The sequence below is a fragment of the Prionailurus bengalensis genome, chromosome E3 (assembly GCF_016509475.1).
Source record: "Prionailurus bengalensis isolate Pbe53 chromosome E3, Fcat_Pben_1.1_paternal_pri, whole genome shotgun sequence".
NCBI lineage: Eukaryota > Metazoa > Chordata > Mammalia > Carnivora > Felidae > Prionailurus > Prionailurus bengalensis.
Window position 1 is genome coordinate 18,881,075 of NC_057357.1, and position 22,587 is coordinate 18,903,661.

At 53.8% G+C, this 22,587-nt stretch overlaps 2 protein-coding genes across 7 annotated transcripts; one reads left to right on the forward strand and one right to left on the reverse strand.

Annotated features, from left to right (window-relative positions):
• Nucleotides 1-109: 109 nt before the first annotated feature.
• Nucleotides 110-18,415, forward strand: TAOK2 (TAO kinase 2). Of its 6 annotated transcripts, none has more exons than XM_043560113.1 (19): nucleotides 110-900; nucleotides 3,943-4,109; nucleotides 4,300-4,371; nucleotides 4,470-4,571; nucleotides 5,067-5,112; nucleotides 5,245-5,341; nucleotides 5,491-5,604; nucleotides 5,710-5,801; nucleotides 7,840-7,933; nucleotides 8,032-8,113; nucleotides 8,916-9,083; nucleotides 9,260-9,520; nucleotides 9,688-9,849; nucleotides 11,353-11,718; nucleotides 11,801-12,004; nucleotides 12,293-12,532; nucleotides 15,674-15,886; nucleotides 16,863-17,045; nucleotides 17,138-18,415. In XM_043560113.1, exons 2-19 carry the CDS (start codon nucleotides 3,978-3,980, stop codon nucleotides 17,597-17,599), a joined length of 3,090 nt encoding a protein of 1,029 aa, XP_043416048.1. In that variant the 5' UTR covers nucleotides 110-900; nucleotides 3,943-3,977; the 3' UTR covers nucleotides 17,600-18,415. The 6 variants fall into 6 exon arrangements, with proteins under 6 accessions (XP_043416048.1, XP_043416046.1, XP_043416047.1 ...); XM_043560112.1 differs by having other exon boundaries at nucleotides 132-900; nucleotides 9,242-9,520; XM_043560115.1 differs by lacking the exon at nucleotides 17,138-18,415 and adding an exon at nucleotides 16,618-16,725 and having other exon boundaries at nucleotides 132-900; nucleotides 9,242-9,520; nucleotides 16,863-16,954.
• A 1,028-nt stretch (nucleotides 18,416-19,443) lies between these two features.
• HIRIP3 (HIRA interacting protein 3) lies at nucleotides 19,444-22,143 on the reverse strand. The gene is made up of 7 exons (XM_043560116.1): nucleotides 22,033-22,143; nucleotides 21,835-21,955; nucleotides 21,605-21,719; nucleotides 20,361-21,370; nucleotides 20,092-20,260; nucleotides 19,911-20,009; nucleotides 19,444-19,823 (listed from the first exon to the last, which is right to left on the reverse strand). The coding sequence occupies exons 1-7, from the start codon at nucleotides 22,095-22,097 to the stop codon at nucleotides 19,660-19,662; spliced, it is 1,743 nt and encodes a 580-aa protein (XP_043416051.1). The 5' UTR covers nucleotides 22,098-22,143; the 3' UTR covers nucleotides 19,444-19,659.
• Between the last annotated feature and the right edge of the window lie 444 nt (nucleotides 22,144-22,587).

The following is a 22,587-nucleotide window of genomic DNA, read 5'->3' on the forward strand; positions in this document are numbered from 1 at the left end:
CGCACTCCGGCTTGGTGGCTGCACATCTCCCTGGCCGCGGCAGTAAGGATAGAGGGGCGGGGCTATTCACTTAGGGCTCCGCCCCCTTTGGCCCGGCGTCCCCACCGCGCCTGCGCGCTCCCGCCCGGTCTCCATCTTGGAATTGGGAGGAAGAGAGAGAGGGAGACCGGGACGAGACCGGGGCTGTGGTGCGGAGAGAGGCTGAGGCTGAGAAGAGGAGAGGGAGAGAAGGCGCGGGGACCGCCCTTAGCTACAGTCTTTCAGCTGCCCTCAGGAGAAGAAGGGGGAAAGGGAGGAGACCGGGGCGGGAGTGAGGGCTGTCACCCTCGGACCCCGGCGTGAGAGGGGCCGTGCGGCCGGACGTCCTCGGGGTGGGCCCCCTGTCGGTGGCCGAAGACCTGGGGCTCAGGCCCTTCCGTCGTGAATTTCCGGGCTTGACTCCTCGCTTCTCAAATATCCGGGTATCAGCCCCTCAGATCCCACATATCCAGGACTCGGGTCCTAACCTCTCTAAACCTGGGGCTCCGTTTCATAGGATTTCAAATATCGGGTTCAGGTCCCTGCGTGCACCAGTATCCGGGGTTCATTCCCCACGCGTTCAGGTATCAAATTCAGCCTCCGTTCGTTCAAATATCTGGGGTTCAGACCCCACAATCAGAAATCCGGGATTCAGCAACTGTCGCCCTCGCGGAGGAGGAGGACTGGACCGCGAGGTCAGATCAGGTTGTCACCCCCTCCCCTCCAGGGGAGGCTTCCCGGGCCCGCCCCTCAGGAAGGGCGAAAGCCGAGGAAGAGGTGGCAAGGGGAAAGGTCTCCTTGCCCCTCTCCCTGCTTGGCAGAGCCGCTGGAGGACCCCAGGAGGAGGCGGAAGCGCTGGGGCACCATAGTGACCCCTACCAGGTGAGACGGGGTGCAGGGGCGCGGGTCCCTGTGTCTAGCATTGAGAAGAACGCGTGCTCCTTTTTGAGGAACTGGGCCTGGGTAGGCCCTCTCCTCAGGATGAAGCCCAGTGGGCCAGTGGTCAGCCTCTGGCTAGCCGTGCCTTCTGCTGCCACCTTGTTCCTCTTCCTTCATAATATCTGTTTCATGGGGGACCTCAGGTGACAGGGTCTTTGATGTCATGGGGGTCACGCCCTAAGGTGCTTGAGCTAATTAGATGGGTTTGCACTCTTTTGCTCTTCTCCCATGTTCACTTTGTCCCTCACAGCTACCTGTTCTCCATTATACCTCTTTCTCCTGATTGCTCTGGGGTGTTGATTCCCTTGCCTCTGATCTCTATGATGGGTCCACTTAGCTTTTTTTTTTTAGGCATGATCTGGTTGGATTTCTTGTCCTTTGAAGGAAGTGTGTGTGTGCATTTGTGTTTGGGGATGCCTGGCAATATTTTCCCCCACCTGTATTGTTACCTTCCAACCTCCTGCTGATGGTGATACATTTGTCAAGCGGTCTGTCATTTACAAGTGTTTTATATCTGTTCTCTCATGTGACACCCCCCCCATTCACCCTGTGGGGGCCTCTTTTATTGCCGTCTTCCCATTTTACAGTTGAGAATATTGAGGCTCAGAGAGGTTGCTCAAGGTCACACAGTAGCAGAATCAGGATTTGAACCCAGGTTCTTGATGAAGTTTTGCCCCTGCTCCATACCTGTCTCTTGCCGTCTCTTCTTGGCCAGGGGTCCAAAGGGGAATGAGTTGGGGTGAGATAGAAGAATGGGGGGTGGGGTGGGGAGAAGAGCTTCCTTTTTAGGAGGACTGTACTCAGAAGCTTTCCCTGATGGGAAGCTCTGGCTCCTGTCTTCTGTCTCATGGATTTTTCTCCCTACTGTGACCTTCATCTCTACCCTGATTCCAGTCTTTGGTCTAGGTTCCTGAGAGGGTTCTGTCTTTTGACAAATGATAGCCATAGTGGTGTCTCTTCACAGTTAAAGCCAAGCTGCTGGGGTAGGATGATCCCCAAAGTCTTAAGTCCTTTTTGTGGTGACCCTGGAGGCAGGGAAGGAAAAATCCATATGCTGAGTGTCTGCATAGTGTTCTTAAGGATGAGATGTCATTAAAAATCTCACAACAGTCCTATGCTGTAATCCGTTTTACTGAAGAGAAGACCAAGCATAAGGAACTTACTCAAAACCCTGTTGCTGTATGTTGCCGATGAGGTGTACTGTTAGTGTAGTTTAGGGACAGACAGACTTGGGTTTCCCCATCTGCAGAATGGTGATAACATTGTCCCTTGAGAAGGTGGCTGTGATTTAGCACAGACCTTGGTAATTGCTCAAATGTTCATTATTTGAGGAAGAGGCCCCGTGTGATATTTTGTTGGCATCCTTACATGTGGCCTATGGTCCTGGGTTGACATTCTGGGCTGGGTGCTGGTAAAGAGGTCAAGAAGATTCCTTTGGCAAGTTGTGAGCACCTGCCTTTGTGTGTGGGTGTGTGGTGGGGGTGAGGGGTGCTTGGCAGGGTTGCTGGCAGGAGAATGGAGAAGGGGGCCGATTCTGAGCAGCTTGGGAGCTGCTGAGGGCTTGGCTGAGGGCAATCAATCAATCTCCTAGGCTATTCTGAGCCCTCTGCACCCTGGGGGCCCACCGGAGAGTCAAGCTTACTTCTTGCCCTCCAGCTTCCAGTTGGGCTGAGACAAAATTAACAACACAACAGGAAACAATGCCCGACAGAATATAATTACATGCTAAATTGTTAGGTGCTTTAAAGGAGCTAGAACTCTGCCCTAGGAGTCCAGCTCTGCTGAAGGCTCTTTTGTGCCTAAATTCCAACAAGTGCTTAGCCAGGAGCTTGGCCTGGCATTCCCTGGGGAAAAGGGGCGGGGTCCTTGGCTACCAGGTACTGCAGGGTCTTTCTCTGGGTGTTTGGCTGGGTGCTCTAGGAGCTCTCCCCAAAGGCTGAAGTGGTCAAGGGAGGCTTCCTGCAGGAGGGGGCTAAGAGAGTAATAAGCACACAGGCCTGACTGGAGAGAAGGTCCTCTTCTCTGACCTTGAAGAAGTCCTCCTTCCTTTCTATGCCTCAGTCACCTCATCTGTGAAATGGTGATCACTATCCTGCCCTGCTTGTTTCATATCGCTGTTTTAAAAACAGTGGTAGAGGACCAGCTTTGGATGTCACTTAACCTTTCTGAGCCTGTTTCCTCATTGCAAGATAAGGGTACCCCAATAGTAATACCTCACAAGGTTGTGGCAAGGGTTGAATGAGAGAGATGCATGTAAGGTGCTTACTGTACATGTCAATAAATGTTATTTGTACACCACAAATGTCCTGTACCTGTGTGTGATGCATATGCAATTGGACTGGTCAAGTAAGACAACCCAGGTCACAGAGAGGTCCCTAAAGCCAGCCACCATTTCTGTCCCTGTCCTTCCCATCCTCCCTGCCACAATGTCCCTAGCTCTTTTTGAGAGCAAGTCTTCTGGCCCTTCTGGGCCAATACCCACTTCTAACAATGGCCGGATTTCCACTACCTCCGGCCTGGCCGTTTCCTGCTCTCTTCCAGGGTGTGAGAGGTTGAGGGAGGAGGGGGCCTCGACGCCAAGGGGAACAGGAAGGTGCCTGGAAATATTTGGGGTATGGGACTTGTGGGACAGGACACTTGGGAATCTGGGGTTCTGTCTAGGAGGTGGGATCTTTTATTCTTGAGGGGAGAAGTAGGGGGGTTGTAGGGAAATGGATCTGGCTGAGGGGGGTGGTGAGGATGCTTAGCTCTCAGTCTTCCTAGCAGTTTTAGGGACTCCAGGGACCCGGCCCCCGTGCTCTGGTTGCTAGGGCAACTTCATTTTTTTGGAGCTTTGATGTTGTTCCTAATCTCCCCCCTGCCCTTCCTCAGCGGTGCCTCCCCCTCATCAGGGAACTAGGGGAGGAGAAGGCAGAAATTTGAGGGGTCCCTGCCTCTCTCTGAGTGTCTCATCTTCGCTGTAAGGGTCCCCTCTTCATTCTCCAGGTCAGGCCCCACTCTCAGGGCCCCCAGGGGCCATCATGCCAGCTGGGGGCCGGGCCGGGAGCCTGAAGGACCCTGATGTGGCTGAGCTCTTCTTCAAGGATGACCCTGAAAAGCTCTTCTCTGATCTCCGGGAAATTGGCCATGGCAGCTTTGGAGCCGTGTACTTTGTAAGTTGGGGCTTAGGAAAATGGGATAGGGATGGGCACTGCATTCTTCTTCCCCCTGTGGACCTCCAAGCCTCCTTCTGTGCTGCCGTACCACACCAGCCTTTCCCGCCCTCTCCTTTTGGGCCAAAAAATCTTCCTGCTGCCCAGTTCTCACCAAGGGCTTTCACCAGCTTCTGGTCTGGTCTTCTAGGCCCGAGATGTCCGGAATAGTGAGGTGGTGGCCATCAAGAAGATGTCCTATAGTGGGAAGCAGTCAAATGAGGTGGGTCAGGTTTGACAAGAATGGTAAGGGACAGAGCAGGGGACCCCAGGCTCAATGTGCGGGCTGAGTAAACCTCTTCTCCCCTGACCTCCTCTCAGAAGTGGCAGGACATCATCAAGGAGGTGCGGTTCCTGCAGAAGCTCCGGCACCCCAATACCATTCAGTACCGGGGCTGTTACCTGAGGGAGCACACGGCTTGGGTGAGCTAGCCCACTGAATCTGGCCTGATCTTTGCCCCCATCCTTGTCCTGGTCCAGTCTCTTAGTGGGCCCTGTTCCAGGTGCCATTATGGGGACCTTGGAAGGGAGGAAGTCTCTCCCAACCTCTTTAGTCCTCAGGCAAACCCATGGACAACAATGTCTCCAGAAAGAGAGGCTGGTTTGAAGAGAGTCATAAACTGTTAGTAGTTGGAAAGGGGCATATGGGCTGGAGGAAATGGAGATATAATGGGGCTTTGAAAGGATTCAGATGGGAGTTGTGGTATCTTGTCTCCCCTTCCTAGGGGAGGCCCTGACTAGGAACTCTCCCACCACCACCACCATGTTTTCTCAGTTGTCCTTCCTCTTTGTCTTCACCCTGGAGGTAATGCCTGAGTGAAGGATAGGCAGAGAAGCTCTCTGTTTGGATCTCTGCCCAAGAGAAGTGGGCCAGGGGTGACCAGATGTGCTTATCTCTGACCCTTCACCCTTTCTTAGCTGGTGATGGAGTATTGCCTGGGCTCAGCTTCTGACCTTCTAGAAGGTAAGTGGCTCTTTGGCCAACAAGTGGGAGAAGTGAGAAGAGCAAAGAAGCTGTAGGGAAAGGGATCAGGGGAGCTTGTTCCAGCCCCACCCTTGGGCTCCCTCAGTTTGATGTTTTTCCCTCACTCCCCAGTGCACAAGAAGCCCCTTCAGGAGGTGGAGATTGCAGCTGTGACCCATGGGGCCCTTCAGGGCCTGGCTTACCTGCACTCCCACAACATGATCCATAGGTACAAGGAACATTGACAATGGCTGGGAGGGGGTGCGCTCTACACCACTTATTCAGCTGGGCTGCAGCCTTCTTGGAAACCTGGTGCTAAAGCCCCTTGCCCAGCCTTCCTGAGATGTATGCCTCATCCTTGTGCTTCATCTCCGGCAGGGATGTGAAGGCTGGAAACATCTTGCTATCAGAGCCAGGCTTGGTGAAGCTAGGGGACTTCGGCTCTGCATCTATCATGGCACCCGCCAACTCCTTTGTGGGCACCCCGTACTGGTGAGTGGGATGGTGGTGAGTGGAGGGAGCCCCTAGGATGTTGGGAGCAATAGTTGGCAGAGTCTGGGCAGGTGATAAGCCTCTTTCTCCTGACCATTCTCCCAGGATGGCTCCAGAGGTGATCCTCGCAATGGATGAGGGGCAGTACGATGGCAAAGTGGATGTCTGGTCCTTGGGGATAACCTGCATCGAGCTGGGTAAGGACGACATCCTCTGTTTCTTCATCCTCTTTTCTCTCCACTGCTTTCTCTTTCTCTGTCTCTTTCCATCCCCATACCATTTCATCCTCAGGCCTCCAAGCTCCTGTCCATTTTGACTGTACCCTTGACCCCCAAGTCAGGCAGCTGTCAAATCCTGCCAGTTCTTAGACCTAAGGATATCAGAGCATTCTTTTCCTGTCCACTACTCTAGTTTTACTTTTTTTTTTTGAGTGCTAGCTTTGTACCACGCTATGCTAGCAGGTTTTGGGGGTATAGCAATGAATGAGGTTCTTGGCCTTGTGGAACTTACGTTCCAGTTGGGGAAACAGATGTGTTTTCTTTTACTGGGACAGAAGCTGAATGGAGGTTACAGGAGCAGTACAACCATAAAGCAAGAGACTTGATCTATTTCAGGGGCTAAGGAATATCTTACAGCAGATATCTAAGCAGAACCATAAAGTAGATAATAGCTGTTTGAAAGACTATAGGGAAGAGCATTCCAGATAGGTAAGAGCAGGCATGCGGAGCTGAGACTGGCTTCAGTTGTTTGAAATATTGCCGGTAATGCCATGTAAAGAGCAGTGAATGATAAGGCCAGAGAGTAAGGCTCACGTGAGTTCATGAGGCCTTGAAGCCTGTCCGGGTTCTCGTCTCTGCCAGCCTATGCTACTGAAATTAACTATTAGTGAGGTAATGTTTGTAAAGCCTCCAACACAGTGCCCGGCACAGACAGTTGCCCAAGAAAAGAGATGCTGTTAGTCTCTCTTATCAACAACTTCCTGCCATGATCTTTCCTACCTCCAGTCTCTTCTTCCCTCCAGTCTCTCTTATGTCAGAGAGATCTGCCCTAGCCGGGTGCTGTTGCTTCGCTCCCCTCCTCAGAGCCATCAGTGCTCCCCATTCCCTTCAAGACCTATGCCATCCCTGCGCTTCCTTCCACCAAGCTAAAAGCCCCGCTTTCTGAAAGTTGGCTCTCACCTTTGTAAGCTCCACACCCTGAGTGTGTCATGAACTTTTCCACTTTCTTAACTTGGTTTGTATTTTGTCTTCTGCCCGAAGTCCGAGATTTGGACACACCCTTTCCCTCCATGTCCACATACATACGTGCATTTGTCACTCGAGACCACAGCTGGGCAGGTGATGCAAATACATTGGAACAAGCCAGGTAGAAGAAAAATATAGAGCTGTCCATTTTATTCCTACTTTTTGGTAGAGATGTGGATGCCGAGAAATATTTCTCTGTTACTGAAAAGAAACCACCAGTCCTGGTTATAAGCAGATAGTGCGTATCAAAGAAGTAATGTGAAAAAGATTACGGCAAACTGGAGACTGCTATTGCTTTGCTCTAGCCCATCGTTATGCATGAGTGTCGGCTCCTTTTCACCACATCTAAGTTTTTAGAAGAAACCGGACATTTAGGTTATTATTACTAAATTGCTAAGTTGGAATGTAATTTAAAAATTGCTATTTGGGCCAAAAACATAACAAAACATTTGTCTGGGCCTCGAGGAACTCCTGGCTTGCAACTTCTAATCTAAGGCCCAGCTCCAATATCCCTTTTTCCAAAAGACCTGCCCTTAATCCCCTGCACACCTACCAGCTTGAGAACCCACATGCACTCCCAGCTTCCCAACCATTTTTCTGTCTCCCTCTTGTAACTTGATAGTACTTGTTGAGTTTTACTTAATCTTTCCTGTTAGGCTAGAGGTTCCTTGAGGACAGAGCCTGTCTCTTGTTTTTCCTTATCTTTCCCTTAACACTTAGCAAGTTTTTTGCTCTTACTTGGCACCTAATAGAATGTTAGTTGGGCTGATAACTGCTTCTTTCTGCCTTTGATCTCTATTCCATTGTGTACAGGGGAGAGGATGGGTGTTACATTTTATGGAGGAAATTAATTGAGATGATGAGAATTGCTCAGGGCCATACAGCAAGGAAGTCAGGGAGCTGGGGTGTGAACCCAAATCCTCTGATTTCCATTCCACTCCTCTGCCCATCTGCCACCTCTCACCTTCTCCCTGTTCACCTTTCTCTGTAGCGGAACGGAAACCACCGCTGTTTAACATGAATGCGATGAGTGCCTTATACCACATTGCACAGAACGAGTCCCCCGTGCTCCAGTCAGGACACTGGTGAGGACTGGGATTCCTGGGCCCAGGGGTTAGGCCATAGGGTAAGGCTGCCTGGCTTATGGCCTCCCCCCACTTCCTCATCCTCCCATGACTTCTAGGTCTGAGTACTTCCGGAATTTTGTTGACTCCTGTCTTCAGAAAATCCCTCAAGACAGACCAACCTCAGAGGTTCTTCTGAAGGTAAGGGCTCACTGGCCTAGCATTCTCCTAGAACCGTTGCCTGTTAGAACCACAAAACCCTTCAGTGAAATTAGTGATTCCCAGCTCTTCCTCCACCAAGAACTTCATGTATGAATTCCCACCTGCATTCCCAGTGCCCAATGGACTCTGTGTTTTGCAAGATTTTGTCTACCAGACTGTCTTTATTTATTAAGTAATAATTTGTTTTCCCATCTTTTGTTAATCAAAGACGTATATAATTGCCAGCCAGAGCTTCTGGTCTGCGTGCGATAACCAGGGTTACCACACTGATCTGATGTAATTCAAGCCAAAAGCCTGGGTAGCCTTGTCATGGGTAAATGTATGATTTCCCTTAGGTGTGTTTTGAGATATCAAAAGTAGAGGGGCCCCCATTCCCTTCACAGATCCGTGGGGCCTAAGGAGCCCTAGTTGGGAACTGATGTAGACAGTCTAGTTTGACCTACTTGTTTTGTAATTGTGGGATACCTTATGAAATCCAGAGAGGCCTCATGACATGTCCAGGGGCACACAGCATGTTGATAGAGGACCTGGACTAGAATCCAGATCTCCTGACTGTTCTTGTCTGTCAGCTGTGCTTGGAGGAACAGGAGCCTGTCTGGGGAGGGGTGATTGGGTGGTGAAAATGTGGGGGCAGGGCTTACCTAGCACAAGGCCAGCATCAGCTCCTGGTGGGCATGGGCCCCAGGGAAGTTCCTCAGGCCAGAGGGAGTGTCAGGGCCCATGGGATATTTGGGGTGGGGGTAGGTGCTCTGCAGCAGGCCTCAGTGTTCTCTCCCCTCAGCACCGCTTTGTGCTCCGGGAGCGGCCACCCACAGTCATTATGGACCTGATCCAGAGGACCAAGGATGCCGTGCGGGAGCTGGACAATTTGCAGTACCGAAAGATGAAGAAGATACTGTTCCAAGAAGCACCCAATGGCCCTGGTGCTGAAGCCCCAGAGGAGGAGGAGGTGACCCAGCTTACCCTGCCACCCTTTTTTCCCCACTGTGTTTTGCTTGCCTCCTAGCAGCTGCTTGGCTCACCTTCCTTCTCCTTCCTCCTGCCCTCTGTCTCCCTGTGCTATCTCCATATACATACCCCTTATCCTTCCCCTTCCCTGCCCAACAGCCTGCGCCCTGTCCACAGGAGGCCGAGCCCTACATGCACCGGGCTGGGACGCTGACCAGTCTAGAGAGTAGCCACTCAGTGCCAAGCATGTCCATCAGCGCCTCCAGCCAGAGCAGTTCAGTCAATAGCCTAGCTGATGCCTCGGACAACGAGGAGGAAGAAGAGGAGGAGGAAGAGGAAGAGGAGGAAGAGGAAGGCCCTGAAGCCCGAGAGATGGCCATGATGCAAGAAGGGGAGCATACAGTTACCTCCCATAGTTCCATCATCCACCGACTGCCGGTACGCAGCTCACCCTCAGGAGGCCTGATGGTGACAAGGCCGAGCCCCAGCTCTCCCTCCCAAGTGTGATTGCTCCTCCTCTAAGTCAGACTGGGTCTCCAGGGATCTCCTCTTGGGCCCAGTGGCCTCTGAACCTTGGGCATCCCTTTCACCTTCCCTTCCTCTAGGGTTCTGACAACTTGTATGATGACCCCTACCAGCCGGAGATGACCCCAGGTCCTCTCCAGCCACCCGCAGCCCCAGCTCCCACCTCTACCACCTCTTCTGCCCGCCGCCGGGCCTACTGCCGCAACAGGGATCACTTTGCCACCATCCGTACTGCCTCCCTGGTAAGTGTAGCCATCCTCCCTCAGCCTGGATGCCCCAAACTCTTAAGTCCAGAGATGATTTGTTTTTCCCCTCTGGCACTGGATTAAGTTCAGATTCCGCTCTCACTTTTTGTTGCCGTCTTTCACTTACTCCTCTCCTTGACCCTCTCCATTCTCTTCTCCCAACGGACTGTTTTGGTCACATTGCCCGATGTGGGTATTCCTAGTTTGATAAACTCTTCCTCCATTTTCATGGCTAGGCTTAAGTAGCATGTCCTGGGGTGCCTTCCCAGGCCCTTGACCAGCCAGGTGTATCACATCCCTGTGCTGTGGTGCTTCTAAATGACATTATGATAGGTGTGCTGGATTTTATGCTCCTGGAGGGCAGGAATAGTGGCCAGTGTCTGCCTCATACCATGATTGGCTCTCAGGCTCACACACATGCCTGAGTATTTCATCCTTCCAGCTCCTCTGGAGAGAGAGGGTATGATCCCAGTTGAGAGATGAGGCAGTGGTGACTCAGACATTCTGCTTGTCCAAGGCACTTGCCGAAACACCTTTGGTGGTTTTCAGATTCTCAAATTAAGCAAGACTGGTTTTCCTAAGATCAAGTCATGGTAATGTTTTTCTCAGTTCACAGGAAAAGATGGGTAGACTTTTCATAAAACACAGTCTTTCATCCATACTTTGAGTAAACCTTTAGATTTCATTCTTGCTTAGTTGCAAACACCAACATTAATTCCGTTATGGGCCAGTGATTGGTCTAGTATATTCTTATGGGACAGCTCTTCAGATCCTGTGATGCTTAGTGCTTTGTTGTACTGTGTAGAGAGGTCCAGGGTTTCCTGGACCTGATTTCCGGTCCCTGATTTCCAGGGACTTGGCCACCTGGACTAGTTGGAGTTGTGCTCACTTGACAATGGGACCTGAGCTCCAAACCTCAGATGTGGACATCCAGGCCCAGTGTTCTTGATACTCCCAACATCTCAGGGCCCAGATCCCAGCTGCATACCTGGGCTGTAATGAGTCCTCAGTGTTTGCTGAAGGGGAAGAAAAACAGTGTTTGTTAGTTCAGAGTGTTCTAGACGCTATTATGCATGTATCAGGCGTAATCTCCACAGCTTTCTATAAGGAGGTGGTATTGTCCCACCTTAGCAGATAAGGGAACTGAGGCTAGTGTCATTAACTTGCTTGAGGTTACCTGGTTAGTAAGTGACCAAGCTGGGGGTTGGGCCCAGGTATGTTTGACTTTGAACTAACCTGAATTGTTGCCACTTTTGCATCGGGCCCTGCGCGCGGCACCTTTTATCGACTCATTCAGTGATATCAGCGTGTGAAATAGACTGTATCTCCATCATCCAGTGGAGGTGGCAGACTCAGAGGGGCTACGTGTGATGAAGGCACCAAATGAGAACCGAACCCATGAGTCTGAAATCCGTGTTCACCAATAGAGCATGAAAACCGTGTGAGTAATGAGATGAGGCCAGGACTGAGCCCCACTTCTCATCCTCTGTCCTGCCCCAGGTCAGCCGTCAGATCCAGGAGCATGAGCAGGACTCAGCCCTGCGGGAGCAGCTGAGTGGCTATAAGCGGATGCGACGACAGCACCAGAAACAGCTGCTGGCCTTGGAGTCACGGCTGAGGGGTGAACGTGAGGAGCATAGCGCACGGCTACAGCGGGAGCTTGAGGCACAGCGGGCCGGCTTTGGGGCTGAGGCAGAAAAACTGTCCCGGCGGCACCAGGCCATTGGTGAGAAGGAAGCACGAGCCGCCCAGGCCGAGGAGCGAAAGTTCCAGCAGCACATCCTTGGGCAGCAGAAGAAAGAGCTAGCGGCCCTGCTGGAGGCACAGAAGCGAACCTACAAACTTCGGAAGGAGCAGCTAAAGGAGGTGAGGTGGGGCTGCAGCAACGGACAGGGCCTGTGGTGGGTGAGGTGCCCTGACTCCCTGCCCTCCCCATGGCCTTGCCCAGGAGCTCCAGGAGAACCCCAGCACACCCAAGCGGGAGAAGGCCGAGTGGCTTCTGCGGCAGAAGGAGCAACTCCAGCAGTGCCAGGCAGAGGAGGAGGCGGGGCTGCTGCGGCGACAGCGTCAGTACTTTGAGCTTCAGTGTCGCCAGTATAAGCGCAAGATGCTGCTGGCCCGTCACAGCCTGGACCAGGACCTGCTGCGGGAGGTAGGCCACCCCACCCTCCATCCCCCTCCCCACAGCACAGGCACCTATTTTTCCCTCTACCCTCTTTCGTGCTGTGGTTTGGCTTCTCTTCCACACCCCTTGTTTCCTCGTGCCTGTCACCCTGCTAGAGCTCCCTGGGCTTCCATTCCCAGGCCAGCCAGCAGCTTGGCTCCTTTACACCCCTCAGCTCCCCATGCTCAGCTCCCTCTGCCAGGGAGTTCTGGGGCTCTCTTGACACCAACAAGGCTTCCTGACTGAGCTCTGGGCCCTGCCTCCCTTCTGCCTCAGGATTTGAACAAGAAGCAGACCCAGAAGGACTTGGAGTGTGCGTTGCTGCTGCGGCAGCATGAGGCCACGCGAGAGCTGGAGCTACGGCAGCTCCAGGCTGTCCAGCGCACACGGGCCGAACTCACCCGCCTGCAGCACCAGACAGAGCTGGGCAACCAGCTGGAGTACAACAAGCGGCGTGAGCAAGAGTTGCGGCAGAAGCATGCAGCCCAGGTTCGCCAGCAGCCCAAGAGCCTCAAAGTACGTGCAGGCCAGCGTCCCCCGGGCCTCCCGCTCCCCATTCCTGGGGCTCTGGGACCACCCAGCACAGGCACCCCTAGAGAAGAGCAGCCCTGCTCATCTGGCCAGGAGGCAGTCCTGAACCAAAGAATTCTGGGAGAGGAGGAGGAGGAGGAAGCAGTTCCAGAGAGAAGGATTCTGGGAAAGGAAGGGGCTACCCTGGAGCCAGAGGAACAGAGGATATTGGGGGAAGAATCAGGAACCCCTATTCCCAACCCACAAAAACATAGTTTGATTGATGAGGAAGGTTGGGGTCTGCCTGAGGAGGAGATAGAAGAGCTTAGGGTCCCATCCCTGGCGCCCCAAGAGAGGAGCATTGTGGGCCAGGAGGCAGCTGGGGAATGGAGGTTATGGGAGAAGCAGGACGGGAGCCTCCTGGATGAGGAATTTGAGCTTGGCTGGATCCCGGGCCCAGCGCTGACCCCAGTCCCCGAGGAAGATGAGGAGGAGGAAGAGGGGGCGCCAATTAGGACCCCGAGGGATCCTGGAGATGGCTGTCCCTCACCAGACATCCCCCCTGAACCCCCTCCAACACGTCTGAGGCATGGCCCTATTAGCCAGCTCCCTGGACTCCTGTCCCATGGCCTCCTGGCTGGCCTCTCCTTTGCAGTGGGATCCTCCTCTGGCCTCCTGCCCCTGCTACTTCTGCTGCTGCTCCCACTGCTGGCAGCCCAGGGTGGGGGTGGCCTGCAGGCAGCGCTCCTGGCCCTTGAGGTCGGGCTGGTGGGCCTGGGGGCCTCCTACCTACTTCTTTGTACAGCTCTGCACCTGCCCCCCAGTCTGTTCCTCCTCCTGGCCCAGGGCACTGCACTGGGGGCTGTCCTGGGTTTGAGCTGGCGCCGTGGCCTTATGGGTGTCCCTCTGGGCCTTGGGGCTGCCTGGCTCCTAGCCTGGCCAGGCCTGGCTCTACCTCTGGCAGCTCTGGCAGCTGGGGGCAAATGGGTGCGGCAGCAGGGCCCCCGGATGCGCCGGGGCATCTCTCGACTCTGGCTGCGGGCTCTGCTGCGCCTGTCGCCTGTGGCCTTTTGTGCCCTACAGGGCTGTGGAGCTGTGGGGGACCGAGGCCTATTTGCACTCTACCCCAAGACCAACAAGGATGGCTTCCGCAGCCGTCTGCCCGTTCCTGGGCCCCGGCGGGGTAATCCCCGCACTGCCCGACACCCGCTAGCCCTGTTGGCGAGGTTTTGGACCCTGTGCAAGGGCTGGAACTGGCGCCTGGCACGGGCCAGCCAGGGTTTAGCCTCCCACTTGCCCCCTTGGGCTATCCACACACTGGCCAGCTGGGGCCTGCTCCGAGGTGAGAGGCCCAGCCGTATCCCCCGGCTGCTGCCCCGTAGCCAACGCCGGCTAGTGCCCTCTGCCTCTCGCCAATCAGCGCCCGGGACTCTAATTGGGCGGCGATCCCGACCCCGCCAGTCCCGGGCCCTGCCTCCTTGGAGGTAACCGACTAGCTCTTCCCCTGCCTGAATCTTAGAGCATCGAGCACTTTATTTCCCACTACTCAGTGATGTTTCTCCAGTTCCAGTCCTCTCCTCCCTTTCACCCCTCCCTCCTTAGTACACTTCCCCACCTCAGCCCAGTCCTTTGGACCTCTAGACAGGCAGCCTCCTCCACCAGGAGTCCGGAAGTTACACTTTGTGTTCTCCTGACACTCCTCCCCACCCTAAGTTATTGCTGTTCTCCCACTGTGTGTGTGCTCATCCTCACCCTCATCAACTCAGGCCTGGGGCCAGGGGTGGCAGTGGGTGGGAAGTCATGTTTTTTTTTTCTCTCTTTGATTTTGTTTTTCTGTCTCCCTTCCAACCTGTCCCCTTTCCCCCACCAAAAAAAGAAAAAGACAAACACAAATAAAATATCTGAGCGGAACTGTACCTTTGGCCCAGGCTGCCTCTGTCTGCTTTGTCCTGCCGCCTAGCCTCCCCGGTATGCCCCCAGTCTGGACCCTTGGCCCCCAGTTCCATGACCTCTTCACCCCCATCTACGTTATCTTAACCCCTTTCACTCCTCAGCCTCATCCTCTCTGCCTTCATAGCTTCGTTGCACCATGACCACCACCAGCTCAGAGGTCTGGGCCCCTGTTGAGCTTCCACAGAACTTCTTGGCCCCACAGCTCCCCTGTTGGTGGGTTCTTTTCCAGAGAGTGTCCTTAGGTTCCGGGGCCTTTTGTCCTTATAACCTGCCTTTTGTCCCAGCCCCTTCCCTATGTGGTTCCCTTCTGGGAACTGAATATCTCCCCTGGCATTAATTAGGCTTTACCCTAGAGGGCTTGGGGAAGGGACTGCAAACTACAGTAGGGGGTGGTGAGTTTGGGGGGCCAGGCAGAGAGTGGGGGCATGGAAATGGGGTTGGTTGTGGGCTTGGAGTGGGAGCTGAGTGTCTAAGGGGCTGGGCTGGGACCTGGAGATCTGGTCAGGGTAGCAGCTGCTGGCCCATTGAACCTGTCAGGCCCTTTCTGGCCACCTCCTTTGCCCCTTTCCCTTACGTGGCCCTAGATGGGGCTACCCCATCTTATCCATTTCTCAGCTCGGAGCTTATCCTCCTTCCCTCCCTCCCACCCTAAGGTGTTGAACCTGGGACTTTCTCTGTCTTTCCTTAGCTGTGTCGCTCTCTTCCATGGGTGTGTTATGTGACTTGGTTTTCTCACTCTTGTGCACGTTCTGTATCTGCTCACTTGGTTTCTGTCTCTGGGTTGTATTTCCTCTGTCTTTGCATGGTCAGAGCTTCTTGTGTGTACTCCGTACCCTAAAGATTCTCAGTTCTCTGTCCACGAATTCTCCTGCTGTTTCTTGTGTTTTCTACCCAACCCTGAACATGCTCTTGGAACATGCTCTTGTTTACTTGTATCTCTTGCCCATTGAGACTCTTCCTGATCTCTCTTCAGCACAATCCCATCTCTCCATGTCTGTCTGTATACAGCTCCCCCCGCCCCCTCTGTCTAACATGTTTTCTGTTTCTCTCCCTCTCCCTGTCTCTGCTTCTGTCTCCTCTCCTCCTCTCTCTCTTCTCCCCTTCTCCCCTGGTTGTTCCTCCTCCTCCTCCTCCTCCTCCTCCTCCTCCTCCTCTCCCTTGCCCCCATCTCCCCTTGGTCCGTCCACTGCATAGTCTAAGGAGCTGCAGATCAAGAAGCAGTTCCAGGAGACGTGTAAGATCCAGACTCGGCAGTACAAGGCCCTGCGGGCACACTTGCTGGAGACCACACCCAAAGCTCAGCACAAGAGCCTCCTTAAGCGGCTCAAGGAAGAACAGACCCGCAAGCTGGCGATTCTAGCCGAGCAGTATGACCAGTCCATCTCAGAGATGCTCAGCTCGCAGGCGGTGAGGCCTGGGGTCCAGGGAGGGAGCGTGGTGGAGGCTGGCCTTTGTACTCCCGCCTTGGTTATGGGAAGTTGGAAGTGGGGGAGTGCGGGGAAAGATGGGGCTTTTGTTCTTGGGGGAAACTTGGATACTCTCCCACTGTTAGTATTCTCCACAATGGTTTTTTTTTTTTTTTATCTCTCTTGAGTATTTTCTTAAGGTCTTGACAAAGCCAGCCTGACTACTCTACCAAGAACCACCAAGGAAAGAGTGGCTATAATTGTTTCCTGGGCCTGAGTTAGTTTAATGTGTGAACAGGGAGCAAATCAAAATGATCGTGGCCCTTGGGCCGATTTACCCAGACTTCTGAGGATTTTGAAGATTGCTGTTCTAAAAGTGATCACACAACAACACTGGAATGGGCCAATTAAAAAATACCCATAGCGTAAAAAGTGACAGTGCCCCTATTCATTGCCATTCTCTCACCCAATCCCATTCTCTGACCCAATCTCAGTTAACTGTTAATAATTGTATTTTAGGTTTTTTCCCTATGCATATTTGAAAGATTACACAAAATTATAAACAAAAGTAGGATTGTGTTGTACATACTGCTCTCTTCTTTTTCCACCTAGTATTTCTTGGACATTTTTCCATGTCAGTACACCTATCTCATTTTTTAAACAGTGTAGAATTTTCCATGGTATGGACGTACCATAATTTATTTAACCCATCCCTTATTGGTGGACATTTAGGTTGTTTCCAGTATTTTGCTATCACAACGCTTCAGTGAACACCTTCGAGCACATGTGCAAGTATACCTGGGGGATAAATTCCTGGAAGTGTAATTGCTGTGTCACAGGGTATGGCGACCTTTCATTTTGATAGATGTTGAGACTGGCTGCTTCTTGAAACCTTAGGGCCCAGGCCTACCTGGGGCAGGGGAGGATTGCGGGGGTGGGGGAGGAGGCCCCTAAAATTAGTTCTCCCTGTTTGCCAGCTACGGCTTGATGAGACCCAGGAGGCAGAATTCCAGGCCCTTCGGCAGCAGCTGCAGCAGGAGCTGGAGCTGCTAAACGCCTACCAGAGCAAGATCAAGATCCGCACCGAGAGCCAGCATGAGCGGGAGCTGCGGGAGCTGGAGCAGAGGGTGGCTCTGAGGCGGGCGCTGCTGGAGCAGCGGGTAAGGGGGCTCCGGCACCAAGAGGCGCTGGGGAGGGCAGGCTCCCCACCTCCTGCCCCCGGATGCGCTAACCTCTTTTCTGGGTGTCCCAGGTGGAAGAGGAGCTGCTGGCCTTGCAGACAGGGCGCTCCGAGCGAATCCGGAGTTTGCTCGAGCGGCAGGCCCGTGAGATCGAGGCTTTCGATGCTGAGAGCATGAGGCTGGGCTTCTCCAGTATGGCTCTGGGGGGCATCCCAGCCGAGGCTGCTGCACAGGGCTATCCTGCTCCACCTCCTGCCCCTGCCTGGCCCTCCCGTCCTGTTCCCCGGTCAGGGGCACACTGGAGCCATGGCCCTCCTCCACCGGGCATGCCCCCCCCAGCCTGGCGTCAGCCCTCTCTGCTGGCTCCTCCGGGTCCCCCAAACTGGCTGGGGCCCCCCACACAGAGTGGGACACCTCGTGGTGGAGCCCTGCTGCTGCTAAGAAACAGCCCTCAGCCCCTGCGGCGGGCAGCCTCAGGGGCAGTGGCAGTGACAACGTGGGCCCACCTGCTGCTGCAGTGCCTGGGCCTCTGAGCCGTAGCACCAGTGTCGCTTCCCACATCCTCAATGGTTCCTCCCACTTCTATTCCTGAAGTGCAGGGTGGATGAGCAGATGAATGGGGCAGGGGCAGGGGCAGGGGTGGGTGGAGCCGGTTCCTGGAGGGCTGTAAGCTTGAGGTCCACCCACAGGTGGGGGACAGGATGTTGGCTCCAGCTCCCCTTAGACCTCCTCATCTCATGAGCTTCTTGGGCTGGCCAGTGGCCCAGGGCCAGCTTGGGCCTCGGTGCCTCAAGGCTGACCAGGAGCCCTTGCCTCCCCACCATGGTGCCAGGGTCTCTCTCCATCACAGCCTTGGGAAAGGAGGGAGATGTGCGTGTCAAATATTCATCTGGTCCCCTGGGGGAGGGGAAGGGTGGGTCTAGATATATTATATTCAGAGAACTATACTACCCCCTGTAATGGGGCCATGGACTGGGGATGCCAGGCCCCCCAGACCTGAGGTGTGGCAGAGCAGGTCTGGGTGGGGAGAACAGAAGGAAAAGGCCTTCCTAGGAAAGGATCAGGATGTTGTCTTGGGGTCAGGATGCCTGGTCTCTCCATTCCCCTGTTGCTGTCTGACGTCCTGTGCCGTTTTGTCCTTTATCTTTTTTCTTTTTCTTTTTTTTCTTTCTTTCTTTTTTTTTTTTTTTTTTTTTATTGAGATCAGAGCTGGGGCAGGGGAACAAGGGAAGGACCTTGGAAGGGGCTGCTTCCAGACCTGGGGGCAGTCGTGGGAACCCCTCCCAGCTATGGGGTTGGCACAGAGCCCCACAGCAAGCTTTTAATAAACTGTTGGTTATTCTAACAGACCCCGGGACTCACCCTTTCTGTCTAAAGTGTGTATTAAGGACCGTTCGTGGGAGGTGATAGTGTCATTTGTATTTAAAAAGAGAATTTATTGGGATGTGTAACTAAAAATTTCAGTGATTTTAATGACTTCGGGTAGGACTGGATCCACAACTTTAAAGGAGGTCATCCATCTCCTGACTTCTGCTTCCCTTTGTTTTGACTTCAAAGATTTCAAAAGGTTCGCTTCACACCAGGCTCCTGGCAGCTCCAAGCCTGTATCTTCATAGCAATCTCAACAGCAAGAATGCCACCAAAGTCCTAAAGTGACTTCATTGGCTCAGTCTGTAGCCAGAGGCCTGGGGTACTCCTGACCAGGTCTACGCCCTGTACCCACCCCTTAAAGGCTAAAAGAATTGGCTCAGGGACTAAATGGCTGTTTCCAGGGGGAAAAGGAAGACGTATACACCAGCTGTCCCCAAGTTCTAAAATTATGTTCCTCACATTCTTCTTAAGGCCAGTTACTCAGACCTTCCTCCCAAGTAGGCATTAGGTTTGATAGCTAAAAGCGTGATGATAATGAGGGCCCTGCTGGTCAGGCTGGAGGAAGAAGCGTAGGAGCCACCCTCTTCTCTGATAGAGCCTGGTGGCAGATTGGATGGCAGGGTCTGGAGGCTGGGACTTCCTTTGGAGAACCTGAGGGAAATGAAAGGGAATGGGGTGGGGTAGGGAGGCAATGGCTACTCATCTTCCTGGCCCATGGTATAGGGGTAAGAGAGGGGACCGGTTTTTTGTTTCACTATTTTTTAAGTTTATTTATTCATTTTGAGAGAAAGAATCTAAAGCAGGCTTTGTTCTGTCAGCACAGAGCCCTACATGGGGCTCAATCCCATGAATCATGAGATCATGACCTGAGCCCAAACCGAGAGTTAGTCACTTAATCTTATTTAAGTAATCTCTACACTTCGAACTCAATGACCCCGAGATCAAGAGTTGCTCCTCCCAACTAAGCCAGGCACCCCCCGAGTGGGGACCAGTTTTGACCAAGTGATTCAAACAACTCCTTTATTGAGTCTTAAAAAATAATCCCTGTAAACACCTTAAACTGAGAACGTGAAGCTGAGAAGTAGGATCCCAACAATTTGTGTCCTTGAAGAAAGTCCTCTGAAGAAAGCGGCTTCTGCTCTGCAGGCACAGATTGGAGTGGGGGGTTGGCGGGCAGCATATCTGCTTTCTACAAGTGGAAAGCCTCCTGGGGAAGGTGAGCTCAGTTACTCTCCCCATCACTGCTGATGATGCCACGCATATGTGACCAATCTGGGGGTGGGGGGCGGGGCTGTTCATCCTCTGAGCCCAAAGTCCGGCGGTATAGCTCCCCTGGGGGATCTGCTTCTCCTGAAGGGTTCCAAGCTGTGCGTCTGCGTGGCCGACCTAGATTGGGGGGCAGGAAAAGCAGGAGATCAGTTGTCTGAGAAAACCCTAGCCCCACCTCTTGGGGAGTGGGAGGCAATCCCTCACCTGAACCACTGATGATGTTGGTAATGTCCAAGGAGGCTACCTCAGCCGCCTCCTCCCGCTGCTCCTTCAGGGCCCGACACTTCTCTAAGGAAGGATTGCCTGGGCAGAAGAGGCTCATGATCCTCTCTTCCCCAGCAGCCAAGGCCCTCTCCCACAGCCTCCAGGGCACACCCGGCCTCACCCTTCATGCCCAGGGCTTCCAGCTCTGCCCGGAGGACGCTGAGGCGCTCCTTGTGTGAGCGGCAGGGGCCCAGAAGCTTCTTGTAGTTTCGATGGGCACCACAGGCCCGAATGTAGCGCTTTAGCCTCATCACGGCTGGGTGGTCCTCACCACGGCGACCGGAGCCAGCCTGGCAAGGAAAAACAGCAGCTGAAGGCCAAACCTTCAGAGTTTGAGACGAGGTCTCCGTCTTCCCTAAAGGTGGCCTCCCAGCCCATCTTCACCCTCACCTTCCTGCCTTTGGACTGCGGACTGCCATCTGTGGAAGAGGAGGAGGAGCTTCGTGCCCGGCCTTTCCTGGAGCTTTTCTTGGAAGAGCGGTTCCCCCTCTCCCCCTTAGGGCTATCCTCTGCCTCACTGTCACTCACCTCCCTCTCTGAGTCACTCGCCTCACCACTGATACCGCCCGCTTTGGCTGTCTTTCCAGCACCTTCAGCAGTTGGTTTCACCTTTCTCCAACTGTCTTCCCCATCCTCGCTGCTTCCACTCTGCCTTTTCCCACCTTTCTGCGGGGTCCTGTCCTTGCTCTTTCTCTGCACCAGGGGCTCTTCATCTCCCCCGCTGTTATCCCCACTGCCTGCTGCTGCTTTTTCCTCTTCTTCCTCTGTTTCCCCCAAGTCTCCTAGTAGCCTGGCTGCCCTGCTTTTCTGCTCGCAGCTCCTCTCCTCCCAAGCTGACTTTTTCCCTCCACTGCCCCGGGCTCCAGTTTTCCAATCCTTTTCCTCTTTCTCTCTGTTCTCTTTCTTCTTGGCTATGGTGTCTTCCTCCTCACTGTCCTTTGCACTTTCCTGGTGGCTTTCAGCAACTTTCTTTCCCTCCGCCTTCTTTCTTGTCCTCTGGGCAGGTTCCTCCTCACTGTCCTCACTCTCTTCCCTGGCCAGCTTCCTACTGGCTGAGGTTTTGCCCGGTGCCTGCTTATTCTTTGTCACAGGTTTCTTCCCAATCCTGCCTCTGGACTCCTCCTCGTCCCCTTCCTCATCTTCCTCACTGCTCTCTTCCTTTGAGACCTTACTTGTTCTGGCAGAGCCCTCTTCCTCCTCCCCACTGCTCTCCTTCACCTCCCTCTCTAATCCAGTCTTTGCAGCCAGGTCCCTCTGTTGTTCCTCATCACTGCTCTCCTCAACTGCTTTCCTTGAGGCTCGCTTTGGACTCTCCTCCTCTGCTGAACTGACTTCTGCTGCCATCCCATTCTTTGCTGAGAGGCCAAAACAGTCTGGACTGGAGGCTGCAGAGCTGGGCTCTGGAATATGGAGAGAAAAGAAGGTTGGGATGGGTTCCTCCTGTCCCTTCTCCCTCCACTTGGGATTGGTTACCTCTGACAGATGGAGGGAAGGGCAACAGAAAACACAGCTATCAATCGGTCCACCCTATTCCTGGTTCCTGACTCACTGGCCTCGTACCCTCATCTAATGCTTTGGGATATAATGCATGCACGATACTTTTTGAATGAACCAACTATACAAAAGTCACTAACCTGACTCCGAATCGAAACGGAACCTTTTTCTCCCAGGGCCACTGCTGGGGGTGGGAGGCCTCTTAGCCTTCTTGGCAAGATCTGGCCTCTCTTCTCTGGCACCTGCTTCATCCACCTGCGTGGGCGCAAGAGGTCAAAACGTGTAGGAAGGTTGTGTTCCCTACGCCATCCCAGGCCCCTCCTCCTCAGCAACAAACCCCGCCTCCCGCGGCCCAGGCTCGCGCCCACACCTGCACTTTCAGCAGCTCCTTCTCCACCAGCCGCTTTAGTGCTTGCTTCTCGTCGGGTTCCAGGTGGTCGCGGCCCGCGTGAGCCAAGAACCTCCGCCGCACTATGGAGTGCGTGAGCGTGCTGCGGAGACATGTGTCAAGACGGAGTCCCCGTCCCGCCCCTGCCCTTTCCAACCCCAATTCCAGTCTCTAGTGCACCTGAGGTCCGGGCGGCCTCGGAAGAAGCTACGGATGAACTCCTGCATCTCGTTCTCCCGCGCCATTTTGCTCCACCTGGGATTGGTGGCTCCCGCCTTTTTTTCTTCTCGGCCTCCGTCACCGCGTTTGACAGGAGCTTGCGCACTCGGGAGGGTCGTGACGCGGTGAGGGGAGGGACGGTTGGGGGTCGGTGGCGGGTCGCTTGGACCGAGAACTTTGCCAGACAAAACTTGTTTTCCTCGGGTAGTTGGAGGGTCTCGCGGCTCCTTTTCTTAGGACCAATCGTTTTTTCAAGTTCTCGTTAGAAACCGACTGGGCGCCCGCAACCTTTGGGTGTAACGTAATCAACCTGCGACACTGCCTCCTCTCGTGGTCACAGGCCCTAGCTAGGCGACTGTGATTTCGAAAGACAGATGGAAAAGGATATCCTCGCCTGAAAACTAAGAATCCCTGGAGGCAAGTCTTGCGGCTTCTGATTGCTAAGCACATCTGGAACCAGTAAACGTGCCTCCGTCGTCCGCCATCTTTATGACCTCATCGCGTCGCTGCGACGCC

Excerpts from the sequence above, each read along its gene's own strand:
- TAOK2 (XM_043560110.1), top strand. The coding sequence starts at position 3,978 with ATGCCAGCTGGGGGCCGGGCCGGGAGCCTGAAGGACCCTGATGTGGCT. Across the intron at positions 5,605-5,709 it reads TTTGTGGGCACCCCGTACTG|GATGGCTCCAGAGGTGATCC; the intron begins GTGAGTGGGATG and ends CCATTCTCCCAG. Across the intron at positions 12,005-12,292 it reads ACCAGGACCTGCTGCGGGAG|GATTTGAACAAGAAGCAGAC; the intron begins GTAGGCCACCCC and ends CTTCTGCCTCAG.
- HIRIP3 (XM_043560116.1), bottom strand. The coding sequence starts at position 22,097 with ATGGCGCGGGAGAACGAGATGCAGGAGTTCATCCGTAGCTTCTTCCGA. Across the intron at positions 21,720-21,834 it reads AGGAGCTGCTGAAAGTGCAG|GTGGATGAAGCAGGTGCCAG; the intron begins GTGTGGGCGCGA and ends GCGCCCACGCAG. Across the intron at positions 20,261-20,360 it reads CGCAGTCCAAAGGCAGGAAG|GCTGGCTCCGGTCGCCGTGG; the intron begins GTGAGGGTGAAG and ends TTTCCTTGCCAG.